This window comes from Megalobrama amblycephala, linkage group LG14, assembly GCF_018812025.1.
Source record: "Megalobrama amblycephala isolate DHTTF-2021 linkage group LG14, ASM1881202v1, whole genome shotgun sequence".
Taxonomy (NCBI): Eukaryota; Metazoa; Chordata; class Actinopteri; order Cypriniformes; family Xenocyprididae; genus Megalobrama; species Megalobrama amblycephala.
In genome coordinates, this window is record NC_063057.1 from 1,916,375 (window position 1) to 1,930,874 (window position 14,500).

At 40.3% G+C, this 14,500-nt stretch overlaps 1 protein-coding gene and 1 long non-coding RNA gene across 4 annotated transcripts in view; one reads left to right on the top strand and one right to left on the bottom strand.

Moving 5' to 3' along the window:
• Positions 1-10,516, top strand: part of LOC125244559 — a 77,740-nt gene extending 67,224 nt beyond the window's left edge. Inside the window, exon 3 of the long non-coding RNA XR_007179328.1 lies at positions 10,384-10,516. This is a non-coding gene — a long non-coding RNA (uncharacterized LOC125244559). The remainder of the gene's footprint in view (positions 1-10,383) is intronic.
• The window catches only part of grm8a (glutamate receptor, metabotropic 8a), a 240,618-nt gene that overhangs the window by 71,416 nt on the left and 154,702 nt on the right, over positions 1-14,500 (bottom strand). For all 3 annotated transcript variants that reach the window (XM_048154637.1, XM_048154636.1, XM_048154638.1), the window contains exons 4-6: positions 10,476-10,611; positions 7,631-7,785; positions 5,453-5,590 (exon numbers count right to left, since the gene is read on the bottom strand). In XM_048154637.1, coding sequence (XP_048010594.1) covers positions 5,453-5,590; positions 7,631-7,785; positions 10,476-10,611 — 429 coding nt within the window. The remainder of the gene's footprint in view (positions 1-5,452; positions 5,591-7,630; positions 7,786-10,475; positions 10,612-14,500) is intronic.

The window sequence follows — 14,500 nt, forward strand, 5'->3', positions numbered from 1 at the left end:
TTATATCTCACAATTCTGACTTTATATCTCACAATTCTGACTTTATAACTCGCAATTCTGACTTTAGAACTCGCAATTCTGACTTTATATCTCACAATTCTGACTTTAGAACTCGCAATTCTGACTTTATAACTCGCAATTCTGACTTTATAACTCGCAATTCTGACTTTAGAACTCGCAATTCTGACTTTAGAACTCGCAATTCTGACTTTATAACTCACAATTCTGACTTTATAACTCACAATTCTGACTTTAGAACTCGCAATTCTGACTTTAGAACTCGCAATTCTGACTTTATATCTCACAATTCTGACTTTAGAACTCGCAATTCTGACTTTATAACTCGCAATTCTGACTTTATAACTCGCAATTCTGACTTTAGAACTCGCAATTCTGACTTTAGAACTCGCAATTCTGACTTTATAACTCGCAATTCTGACTTTATAACTCACAATTCTGACATTATATCTCACAATTCTGACATTAGAACTCGCAATTCTGACTTTATATCTCACAATTCTGACTTTATATCTCACAATTCTGACTTTAGAACTCGCAATTCTGACTTTAGAACTCGCAATTCTGACTTTATAACTCGCAATTCTGACTTTATATCTCACAATTCTGACTTTAGAACTCGCAATTCTGACTTTATAACTCGCAATTCTGACTTTATATCTCACAATTCTGACTTTAAAACTCACAATTCTGACTTTAGAACTCACAATTCTGACTTTATATCACACAACTCTGACTTTATAATCCAAGCATTTTGGGCCACTACAAACTCCATCACTGGCAGACATCAAAATCTTTTGTGATCACCATTGACCCTGATTCTTCATCCACAATCCTGATTCTTCATCCTGATCTTCATCCTGATTCTTCATCCTGATTCTTCATTCCTACATTATTTGATCATAAAACCTGTTTAGCAAGAGACTACTGCAGAGCAAACAAAATATGTTCTAAGAAAGTTTCGCTAACGTTCCAATTAAGTTACAAAAAATGTATTGTTCTGAACTGAATGTTCTCTTTTTATAATGTCTTAAAAAAAAAATTCTTGGTCATGTGAACTTCATGGAATCATTCCATTATATCATGCTGCAAACATTCCGTGAACGTTACTTTTGAATGTTCTCTGAACATTCCGAAACAAGTAGTAACATTTAAAAAAAATTAAACAAACATCCAACTAGGAAAAAAACATTCCATGAACGCTGTATAAATAATGTTTTTGAGCTAACATTTTGAGATCATTTGATAATATTGAACGGAAATCCTAATAACGTTACTGGAGGAACGTTTGTTCATAACTTTGAGAGAACCTTGCCAGAACGTTCTGAGAACATTCCCTGTTAGCTGGTAAATCCTTTGTTTGATAATCATACACCTGCTAAACAAATCCTAACACTGCATACAGCAAAATCTACTTAGTTGCTAAGAGAGCATGCTGCTTTCCTGTGGACTGCTGTGCTGATTTGTTCGTTTGTTTGAAGAAAGCGTGTGATGAAGCTTTTCCGCTTTCCTAATGGTGCCGTTGTTGTGTTTGAGTGTGAAAAACAACTCGTACTGCGAATGACTGAGACGTCACAAAATATGAGTGGTGTGTGTGATGGTATAATTACGTTCATTATGTCAAGCACAGTCTCTCAGAAGGGGCGGAAGTTTCCTAATATGAAAGCCGAGGGTTGCGTTCGTTCCCCTGGTGCACTTTTCTAAACGTACATTCACAGAGACATTAAAATCTTGTGTCACTCACAATGGCTTTCTTTCTTTCATTCTCCTCTTTACTGCAGATTTAATAGCGGCTCTGCTGTGAGTTTTTACTTGGTTTTGTATTAGATAGTAGGCCGTACTGTGGATTTTTCTTGCTTGTTTGAAACAATAAAAGTTTGATGTGCTGCGTAGAAATATTCTAAAGCTCGAAATGCGACTCCATCCCCTGCACAACATCAGCTCATTAACTTATTAATGTTCACATTTACATAACAAAGGCATATGCAGTATTCAGCCACTTTACAATGCTAGCCAACATTAGCCTTAAACACACAGGAGCAAAAGCCACATTATTAGAAAATGGAGAAGCGCTTACTTTAAGAAAATAAGAAATTACTTATTACCTACAACTTCAAACCAACATTAATTCACAACAACAAAACACAATAAAAACACTTTAGAATACATTTTAAATGATTGTCAGTCAAACACTGTTGATATTTGAAACCAACCCAAATAAACACGCCCCTCCCTTCATGCTCCACCCCCAAAATGCACAATCATGCAATGCAAGAGTGGATCTCTCATAGCTGAAGTGAAGCAAAATAATGCTTCGTGAAAACTAAAGTGAAGATGATGAACAAGAACAAAAAGTGAACATCCAGTACACAAGAAAAAAGCATATAGAAGCAAGAGTTGAATGGACACATCCCCCTACTGCTGATTGGCTCACTCTCTCTCCTCCCTATCATGAGTGGACATGCTACCCTACTGCTGATTGGCTCACTCTTCTCCTCCATCATGAGTGGACACGCCCATCTACTGCTGATTGACTCACTCTCCTCCCCCATAATGAGTGGACACACGCCCCCCACTACTGATTGGCCCACTCTCTCTCCTCCCTATCATGAATGGACATGCCCCCCTACTGCTGACTGGCTCACTCTTCTCCTCCATCATGAGTGGACACACCCATCTACTGCTGATTGACTCACTCTCTCTCCTCCTCCATCATGAGTGGACACGCCCATCTACTGCTGATTGACTCACTCTCCTCCCCCATAATGAGTGGACACACGCCCCCCACTACTGATTGGCCCACTCTCTCTCCTCCCTATCATGAATCGACACGCCCCCCTACTGCTGACTGGCTCACTCTCCTCCCCAATCATAAGTGGACACGCCCATTTACTGCAGATTGACTCACTCTTCTCCCCCAAAATGAGTGAACACACGCCCCCTACTACTGAATGGCCCACTCTCTCTCCTCCCTATCATGAATGGACACACCCCCCTACTGCTGATTGGCTCACTCTCCTCCCCGATCATAAGTGGACACACCCCCTACTACTGATTGGCTCAGTCTTCTCCCTCATCATGAGTGGACATGCCCCCTACTGCTGATTGACTCACTCTCCTCCCCAGTGGACACGCCCCCTACTGCTGATTGACTCACTCTCCTCCCCAGTGGACACGCCCCCTACTGCTGATTGACTCACTCTCCTCCCCAGTGGACACGCCCCCTACTGCTGATTGACTCACTCTCCTCCACAATGGACACGCCCCCTACTGCTGATTGGCTCACTTTGTCTCCCCCTTTATGAGTGGACACGCCCCCTACTGCTGACTTCCTCACTCTCTCCTCCCCCATCATAAGTGGACACGCCCCCTTCTGCTGATTGGAAGTGTGTTGTGCTGCTCAGTCTGAACCACTTTCAGCAGAGTTTCTCAGAAATCACTTACTGCACCTTTAAAATTACACATCACTATCTTCCAACTACAAACAACTACAAAAAATAAGTTGCGAATCACGATTCATGTCTTTGATGTAAAATAAAGCCTATTTCTATAAAAATGGGCCAAGCCCTTTGAAATATTCTGCCCCAAATTCCTGTTTGTTTCAATATTTCTTTGTTATCACTCTTAAAAATAAAGCATCCATAAGGGGTTTTTGTTTCCCCAAAGAAGCTTTCAGAGATCAATTCTTAAAAGAAAGATTTTGTTTTAGTGTGAAGAACATATTAAATATGAAGAACCTTTTTTTTTTTGAGCTTGTGTTCATGTCTAGTTCAGGATATTTACATGTGTACAATCCTTTCTGCTTGCACAAATAACACTTGGCAAGTGAAATAATTCATTGTGTCTGAGTTGACAGTGTTTTAGGGCAGGTAAGCTCTGCGGTCGGGAGCAGATTGACTCGTCTGGGGCCTCGTTGGCAGTCGGGTGTCTGTGGCTGCTGTGTGACACAACACATGATATGTTTGTCGGAGAGAATGACATTGTTGCGTTGAGTTTTCAACAAGCATTGTGTTTCTTCAGCTTTTGTAGGGCTGTAGCAAATGATTTTGTAATAAGTATTTTTTTTACCTATTTCTCAGTAAAATATCTAAACATTCTTAAATACACACATATACACACACATACACAAATCTGCCTCAGCAGATGGCTGCATTATCTGAATTCAAATGCAGCAGCTGAAGGTTGATATTCAGGCTCTGTTGACCGACACAGTCACGGTCAGGTTTTCAGTCTGACCCTGGTTTGTCTGTGCTCATTTCGTGGGATGAGGTCGCAGGACTGTTGCAGTCTCTCATGAGCAGTGACGCGCTCAGGTAGACGAGATCTTCTCTGTGTCACACGTTCTGTGCTGCCCTCAAATTAGCACAGTGACTCACGGCACACACTGAGCTTCCTCTCCATCTGACCGGTGTGTGTGTGTGTCGACAGGCAGCTCGAGGCTGACAGCAGATTGGTTCGCTATTGTTGTTACAATACAACATTCCCTCTGGCATACTGTGTCACAGTTACTGTAGAGATCAGCTAATATTGTTTTTAAAATACTAATACTGCTTATTTTTTATTAAAGTCACCATGAAATCAAAATTGACATTTTTTTATGGAATATTGCAATATTTATTATAAATTATTTATCTGTGCACATCATTTTTTTCCATGTTCCTCATAATCTTGAATCAGAATAACTTCCCCTCCCTCTTGCAACGACATCTCTTCTGTTCTCTGATGATGAGGGCGGGGCAACCTGTCACTCACATGAGATCAGCCAATAGCAAACCACAACCATCCAATCAATTCCCTACTGATTTGAGAAGATATGCACCAGTAGGACATGCTTGGTCTTTTCACCACATCTTACACTGTTTTAAACTGGGTTAAAACTGTATGGTTAAAAACAGTTCAGCAAATAAATGTCAGTTTTACTTCAATGCACCAATCAGATGAATCTGGGGGCGGGGCAAACATTTTGAGTCTACTGGATGTTTACAAGAGTTTGAACAATGTAGAGAAACTAGCACAAAGAGTGAAACGAATGTGTGGGTCTGCAGTTAATGTACCCATAAATGTGCCTTCTGTTCAACTGTGTCGCTCGGCCTCTTAGACTGTCACTTCGGGCACACTTAGACTTTTAGCACAAGAGAGAGGAAAGAGAGGTGTGATGAAATCAGACACTGGAAATGATCCAAATGTCGCTCGGACTGCTGTCTGAAGCCTTACGGCAGGAACACGCATTGTTTGCGTTGACTGCTCAAGCTGGAGCACCTGACAGCCTTAAAGAGACGTGTCACTTCCTGTCCACAGAAAGTACCGAGTTTTGGCCTCACTTCAAAACCTCTCAAAGCCATTTGGCTGTTGTTGCATCTTCCTCTTAAAACCGAAAAATTGTTGAACTCTGCAAAATAGAAGCCATAATGGCTCAAACTCAAACACATCTTACCTGTGCACTTTTTAAGGCTTCCTGGCCGTTTTCCATGCATCCCCAGCTTGCATCCAAAGTTCTCCTCCCAGAATTCTGCAAACCACACATTCCTTCTGTTGTTGGAGAGCGAGCGGCTACGGAAGTAGCGATCGAACGCTGAGGAAAGAGAGGTGAGGAAAAGAAGGAACAACAGTGAAAAACAATTGGCTTTTAAACAATTTTCACTCAGAAATTGCCAGTAAATTTCACAAATAATGAAATGCCAAATAACACATTGAATTAACTATGTTATTCCAGTCTGTTGTGATTGGTCAGATGGCCCAGTCTGTTGTGATTTTAAATGCATTATTATTAGTAGTAGTAGTTGCAGTAGCAGTGGTAGTAGTAGTAGTATTAATTAATTAAAATTATGGACTGAAAAGAAGGAGATAAGCATCTAAAGTAATGACACACATTTGTGTCAGTAAAATGACAGAGCATGTGCAATTCCTCGGCAGTATTCCTGTCTGGCTGTCTGCGTCTAATCCTTGTCCCCACAGACACAATTATACAATGTGTTCTGACAAAAGTGCTCTAATTGGTGGGTCTATTCCCGAGCTGTTGCCTGCAGAGCGGAGAGCCGCTGCTTGAGGGACAGCGCTATGATTACTTGAGTGCAGACAACCACCGGGAGGAGGCTCGGATGCACTCGGCACTATATGGATACAGTATTAATGTCGGACCATGATGCTAATTGTTAGCAATGCTTGTCTGACACCACTGGAGAACGGAAATAAATGTCTCCGTTATGTCTGAGCATTGCGATCTAATGGGTGAATTCAGGTATACTTAGAACATTTTGCTATTGAGATGACTGAAATATTTGACCAGTTTAGTTGAATACACCCTAGTTTTGTGCCTACAACAAAGGGATCATTAAAAAAAAACATTTAAAAGAAGATATTTCATGCCTTTTTATATTGTTTCCAGTTGTTTGTGAAGACAAGATTTAAAAAAAAAGTCATTTTATAGAGATTGCACTAAAAAAAACTAATTTCACTATTGAGGAAAACTATAGCACTATTGAATTATTTATGATTTACTTTGACTTTTTAAGGTAATACTAACAAATAATATGTTTAATTAATTAAATTTTGTTACGGAGCACCTAAGGGACATGGTAAAGGAAAAAAATATGAGAAGGGAGGAAAAATTATTAGTCAATGCTTTTGCATTTTCTTGCAAATAACTTTGTGTTTCCCGAAAGAACGCAAAGGCTTTGAGAGCGAACCCAAAGTTTCCCAGGAGAACACAAGAGTTTTGCAAGGGAATGTAAAGTTTCCAAAGAGAACACAAAAATTTTGAGAGGAAAATCCCAAAGTTTTCAGGGAAAAGGCAAGGTTTCTTGTAGGAACGCAAAAGATTTATGAGGGAACGCATAGTTTCTCGGGGGAACGCAAACGTTTTTCGAGCGAATGCAAAAGTTTTGAGAGTGAACCCAAAGTTTCCCAGGAGAACACAAGAGTTTTGCAAGGGAACGTAAAGTTTCCAAAGAGAACACAAAAATTTTGAGAGCAAATCACAAAGTTTCTCGTAGGAACGCAAAAGTTTTGTAAAGGGGAACGCAAAGTTTTCAGGGGAACGGAAAAGTTTTATGAGGGAACGCAGTTTCTTGGGGGAACGCAAACGTTTTATGAGAGAACGTAAAAGTTTTGTGAGGGAACGCAAAGTTTCTCAGGGGAACGTTAAAGTTTTACGAGGGAACGCAGTTTCTCGGGGAACGCAAACGTTTTTCGAGCAAACGCAAAAGTTTTGAGAGTGAACCTGAAGTTTCCCGGGAGAAAGCAAAGTTTCTCGAGGGAACGTAAAAGTTTTGTGAGGGAACGCAAAGTTTTTCAGGGGAACGGAAAAGTTTTATGAGGGAATGCAGTTTCTCGGGGGAACGCAAACGTTTTTCGAGCAAACGCAAAAGAGAGTGAGAGTGAACCTGAAGTTTCCCAGGACAAAGCAAAGTTTCTTGGGGGATTGTAAAACTTTTGTGAGGGAACGCAAAAGTTTTGTGAGCGAATGCAAAGATTCCAAGGAGAACGCAAAAGTTTTGCAAGGGAACACAAACTTTCCAGGGAAAACGTAAAGCTTCGTGAAGTTTCTGGGGGAACGCAAACATTTTCAAGCGAATGCAAAGTTTCCCAAGAGAACGCAAGTGTATCTTCGTACCCTCCACCGTGGCTCGTTTGGGCAGGATGGTTATGGCTCCTTCTGCCACTCTCTCCTGCTGAATCACCGGTGAGATCTTGGCACCCCAGCTATCAGACCCCACCCACAGGAAGTGACCCGTCTGGTTGCTCCTCTTGGCAGAATCCAGCACTCGTCTGTAGACATAAACAATGATACATCAGCCTCAAACAACAAAGCACACCGCAAGCACATCCATATCTTATCTAGTGAAGCGCTCGAGTTCAGATAAATGTGTGTCAGGAGCTGCAGGCATCTGTTTGCTGTAACTCACTGACTGATATTCAAATAAAGACACACTCTCTATTCTCACTCATGTCAGATATATACATAAGTTCAAGCTAAAACTCACCATCAGAGAAAATGAACCAACCATTTTCACTCTTTACATTTTTTATAGTCTGTCCGTATATTTTCCCAGTGTGAACTAGTTAGTATGCCCTAGGTCAATCTGTTAATAAGCCCAACATTTAACATTCTTTTCCCCCCTGTTTTGCATGAGCTAGCTATAAAAGTCTATGAGTATGAAGTCAGATTAGCATTTGCCTCCAAGGCATATAAATAAATACCGTACTCCTCAGCAGCTGTTATATCAACAAACATATGTATAGATTGCAGGAAAGCCAAAAATTTTTTTTTGTCCGCTCTATGTGATGAAGCCAAATCTCTGCGCACAGAGCAGCACCTCGGGGACTGGATCAGGAAAGCTGCGAGGACCTCCACAATCTGAAGACGCAGAGGAAATTAGAGCATTCCTCCCTCCAGGCACAGAAAGCCTCACTTAACTTCCTCCCCAGCATTTTTAATTGCTTTCCATCTGTACTTAGTGCAGTAAAGTTGGACAATATACAGGTGGCAAATGAGATAAAGGCAGGAGTTGAGCAAAGGCTGCTGGGAGGGACGGTACTTTAGGAGAAATGTGTTAATGAGCCTGTTGTAGCTGTTCCTCCCCTCTCCCTCACTGTCTCTCTCTCTCTCTCTCTCTATATATATATATATATATATATATATATAGTTTTTCCTTTGTTGTGTCTTTGCGTATTGTGGTATGGCATAATTTTCAAACACTTGCACTTTGAAACCCATTTCCAAAAGTTTCCCAAAACACCATTGTTGTGTAAATGAACGGCCAAAACTTATAAAACGTTTTCAGTTGAAAATGGTGTCGTGTAAACAATGGCAATCCGCTGAAGTTTAAGCTGAGCATCAGAAAGGGGAAAAACGTGACTTTGAATGTGGCATGTTTGTTGATGCCAGACGGGCTGATCTGAGTATTTCAGAAACTGTGCTTAGAGCGAAACAGGAGGGGTTACATTAGTGCCGTGACCTGGATGGGAGTGAGGTTTAGGGGGTTGAGTGCAACGGACGTAGGCCGGTAAGAGCTCACTACCCTGATCTCAAGAGGCACGCTAGAGACTGCAGTCTTTAGCCACATTGTTAGAATCCCCGACTCCCATGTCGGCGGACCAGAGTTCGAGTCCCGCTTAGAGTGGGTGGTTCGAACAGGAGGGGTTATATTTGGTGCCGTGACCCGGATGGGAGTGAGGTTTGGGGGGTGAGTGTAACGGACTTAGGCCGGTAAGAGCTCACTACCCTGATCTCAAGAGGCAAGCTAGTGACTGCGGTCTTTAGCCTCATTGTTAGAATGTCCGACTCCCATGTCGGCGGATCAGGGCTCGAGTCCTGCTTAGAGCGGGCGGTTCGAACAGGAGGGGTTATATTTGGTGCCGTGACCCGGATGGGAGTGAGGTTTGGGGGGTGAGTGTAACGGACGTGGGCCAGTAAGAGCTCACTACCCTGATCTCAAGAGGCACGCTAGTGACTGTGGTCTTTAGCCTCATTGTTAAAACACCCCACTCCGATGTTGGTGCTAAGAGCAGGCTGTTCGAACAGGAGGGGCTACCACAGTCTACCAAAGTATTGTTGCTGACCATAATGACCACAGTGTACCATCTCCTGATGGCTACTTCCAGCAGGATAAAGTGCCATGTCACAAAGCTCAAATCATCTCAAACTGAAAAAAGGGTCCAACCCGGTACTAATAAGGTGTATCTAAAAGTTGCTGGTGAGTGAATATAAACTAAATAGTATCTCAGTGATATTAAAATAACACTGATTCAAGTTGCCAAATGTCTTACTTAACTCTTGACTAGGGTTGTCAAAAGTACCGACTTCGGTACCAAATGTGACGATACCAGCATTTCCCCCTAGCATTTTGAGCGCTGTTGAGCATATCCCTCATATAAAAAGAAAGCAGGTGTCTAAACACTCCCATGTGTATCTGTGCAAGCACTCGATGAAGAGCGTCAAAGAAGTCTATTTACAACATGTTTTTAAAACGTTGATCATTGTAGCCAATCACAGACATATCTATTGAGTGCGTGAACACAATGGCCAATCGGAGATGTTTCAGAAACAGAGCTCAAATGCTAGGGGGAAATGCTGGTATCGTCACATTTTCAAAAAATCTTTTGACAAACCTACTCTTGACTTTTCCAGACTACAAAAACTTAAGATTAATAATGCACAAAAATTAAATATTTATTTTCATGAAATGAAACATGCAATTTGATGATGTGTTTGAAATGTCTGGTATAATGCATGCTGCTTCACTTGTTAATTTTAAAAACAGTAGGCGGTGTACAGTATATACTACACAGCATTTAGTATGCAGGTATTATACTCGGAAATACAGACAGCTTCCTTTCTGCTTCCTCTTTCCTTTCTTTCTCAAGGCACAGATGAAGGGTTTCTCTCAGCTGGAGATCTTAAAGAGAACAGGGAACGGTTAGCCAGGGAATGTCTTTGAAGAACAGAAAGGAGACACCTGATATCATCCTCGTTTGCGAACATGATGATGGCCCGGGCATTGGGGGTCTCCAGGAGGCGGCGGATTATCTTGTCGAATTCCCCAGGCCTGGGTTCCCGAGGGATCTTCAGAGACTGAGCGATACACACACCACCTACAGAGACACAGAGAGAGAGTTGGGCTTTGTTCATTCTGCACATAAAATCCGATTTGTTTTCCAAATCCAGACATTTTCTGTTTTTTTCAGACTGTGTAACTTTCGGACCTAAATAAATAAATGAAGAAAAAATTCAATAAAATTTAAATAAAAAAAAAAAGAATGCTTATAGATAACCCTAGTTTAAAACCTAATTAATTAATATTTTAAGAATGTACTGTAAACTACAGTTCTAAAGTTTGGTGTCAGAAAGATTTTATTTATTTATTTTTAAAGAAATTAAGAGCCTACTTTTATTGAGCAAGGATGCATTAAATTGATCAAAGATGATTTATATTTATGATGTTTACAAAATATTTCTATTTCAAAGAAACGTTGTTCTTTAGAACTTTCTAATCATCAAAAAATCCTGAAAAAAATTTATCACAGTTTCCACAAAAATATTAAGTTGTTTTCAACATGAATAATGATCAGAAATGTTTCTTGAGCATCAAATCATCATATCAGAATGATTTCTGAAGGATCATGTGACACTGAAGACTGGAGTAATGATGCTGAAAATTCAGCTTTGATCACAGGATATAAATTATACTTTCCAATATATTCACATAGAAAACAGTTATTTTAGATTGTAATAATATTTCACAATTTTCCTGTTTTTACTGTATCTTTGAACAAATAAATGCAGCTTTGGTGAGCAAAAGAGACTTTTTTCCAACCACTGGGTAAACCAATAAAATCTGTACATAAAAGAAAACTAAAACAAGCAAAAATAAGTTTACAATTATGTGGTTTGGAGCAGGTTTGTAAATACTGGATTTCATGCAGTCAAAATGACTCAAACATTTACAGCCTTTTGCTGCTGTGGACATAAAAGAAGCACTTTCCATCAAGCTCCATCATTCAAATCGTGTCTCCAGGTGCTTGACATCATTTATTCAAACTTAACACGACAGACTTAGAAAAATCAGGTCTTGACAGGCCATATTGAGGTGGACAGAGTCATATTTCATATTTAATGTAAGATGTAATATCTAAGCAGCCGACCCTTCGAGAGCTCGATTATACCATTAACGTCCCGCACGGGGGTGAATGATGGACTTCCTCCAGGATGTAATCTCCTCCTGTTACAGTCCATTTAATGAGCGCTGGCGTTTCTCGTGTCATTGTGTGCTAAACTAATGCGGCTCCTTATACGTTCTGTCACAATGACAAATACTAATTAGCTTTAATTAATGCCCCTCACAATGGTAATCACCAATCTGTTGCGTTCATGCCCTCCTCCGATCCATGATGATTGTGAGTTCATGCAATGTTTGCTTGTGTTACGCTACGGTGGAAACAGTAATTTAGCCTATTTGCTGCCATTTCTGAATATACGAGAGCAGCTTCTGTGATTTCTTTTTCTTTTTTTTAGGCCATAAATGATATTATAATGATATTCACTATATATTTATGCTACCTTAAGGCCAGATCATGATCGCTACAACGCTCAAAGATCAATGCAAAGGGAGATATTTTCTTTTACAGAAATCACTTTTTAAGGACTACAGATAACGGCTGGTAGGGACTACAACGAGCTTCTCCCCAGGTTTGCGACATCACTAACCCTAAAATTTACATAAACCCCTCCTCTGAGAACACGCAACAAAGGGGGTGAGGCCATGTTTGGCTGCTTTAGAGAAGAGGAAGAGTTGTTGTAGTAGAGTGTTGTTGACATGCCGTCATTTTACGCCGGACTGCTTCACAAACAAGGGTCAATTCAACACAAAAGATTAACATGACGGCACATGCTAGTGGATGAGTTGAATCAACTCCACAGCAACTACATAAATTTATCCACTAACCATTCAGAAACATCCAGTTTCATCCTAAAAGTTGTAACTTCTTCCTGAGTCTCTCCATCAGTGTCGACTCCGGTTTGAACAATGTAAGGCTGAACACCGTTACTGACAATCCTCATTTTGGCTGCGTGAGATTCTCCAGCTTTGTTGTTGTTGAGCTGTTAAAGCTCCGCCCTCTTCTGGAAAGGGGGCCGGGAGCAGCAGCTCATTTGCATTTAAAGGGACACACACAAAAATGACGTGTTTTTGCTCACACCCGAATAGGGGCAAATTTGACAAGCTATAATAAATGATCTGTGGGGTATTTTGAGCTGAAACTTCACAGACACATTCTGGAGACACCAGAGACTTATATTACATCTTGTGAAAGGGGGAATTATAGGTCTCCTAATACTTTTGTTCAGAAAGGATGCATTAGAATTGATCAAAAGTGACAGTAAAGACATTTACAAACAATGATGTTCTTTTAATCTTTCTATTTATAAAAGGATCATGAACAACAACATTCTAAAAATACTGGGTTGTTTCACTTATTTAAAAATTTAAACCAAGGGTTGGGTTTGTCCATATTTGACCCAAACATGGGATGAAACAACCCAGCATTTTTTTAGAGTGAACGTTTCACAGTTTCCACAAAAATATTAGGCACAGATAATAATCAGACATGTTTCTTGAGCTGCAAATCAGCATATTTAAATGATTTCTGAAGATCATGTGACTGATTTCTGAACATTCTGATGATCATGTGACACTGAAGACTAGTAATGATGTTGAAAATTCAGCTTCACATCACAGAAATAAAATACATTTTACAGTATATTCACATAGAAAATGGTTATTTTAGATTGTAATATTTCACAATTGTCCTGTTTTTACTGTATTTTGATTAAATAAATAGAGCCTTGGCGAGCAAAAAAGCTTCTTTCAAAAACAAACAAACAAAAAAAACCTCAATGACCCCAAACATGGTAATATTTTTGAAAAACACAACTATCGATGACATATTTTTATATACCTCAGTTAACTCACTGCAACATGACAAAAACAGCAATAAACCATTTTGTCGCACTTCAACGCTGCTTGTTAGAAAAGGTAGCTTGCTACAAGAAAAGCTACACTGTTCTGAAAACAGCTAAGCTAGTGTCACGCTACCGAACCAATGTAGCAACAACACGAGGCACAGAGCAACTCACTGATGTCTCTCCAAATCTCTTTCCAAATGCAGAATGAGGCTTTTATGTGCCATAAATGGGAAAACATCAAAAGGCCATTGAATTAGCATTCCGGAGCTTGGTGGCTTTTCAATACACCAAATTCCTTTTACATTTTGTGCCTCTCCATTTATTCTGCGTTCAATGGCAGATGCAGCCGTCTTTGTGTTGCGCAGGGACACATATTCAGCTAAACGGTGAGGAAGAGAAACACTGGCTTTACTAAAGCTCATAAATTGATTGCATGGGCAGACATCAGCATTGCAGCATGTTGCAGGGGGGGAGCCGGAAGATTTTAGGCTTGACATGAGCAGCTCCGCCTACCGCTGACTAATACATGTGTCAAACTCGAGAAATTAGTCACTTCACAATTAATATGCATGAACGACTGCATTCAAATATGGCCAGTTTATATTTAGTTCCAAAAGAAAAGGAAGAATAACTGCAAAGGCGTCATGCACTCACTCGAAACCTTTCACTGCTAAACAATTCACTGCAATAATACTCGAAGTGCGCAGCGACTTCTCTAATTGTTTAAAGCAGCCGTATGAAGTCATTTAAGCAGCTCGTCTGATGCAGCATGATAATAAAATGATCCATCTTAAATCAGGGACACGACGAGCTCCAGCGTCTCTGCTAATCTTTAATGATTGGATTTTCACTGCTTTATGAATCATGAATTATCTAATTGTATCCAACCTCGCGTGTCGCCACTCAAACACACACATGGGCTGGCTAATGCTGTAATTTATTTCCAATGGTGGGAAACTGAACATTTTCTAAATGAATCGGTTTAGATTGGGTAATTAACTTTCCTGTTTGAGGGCCATT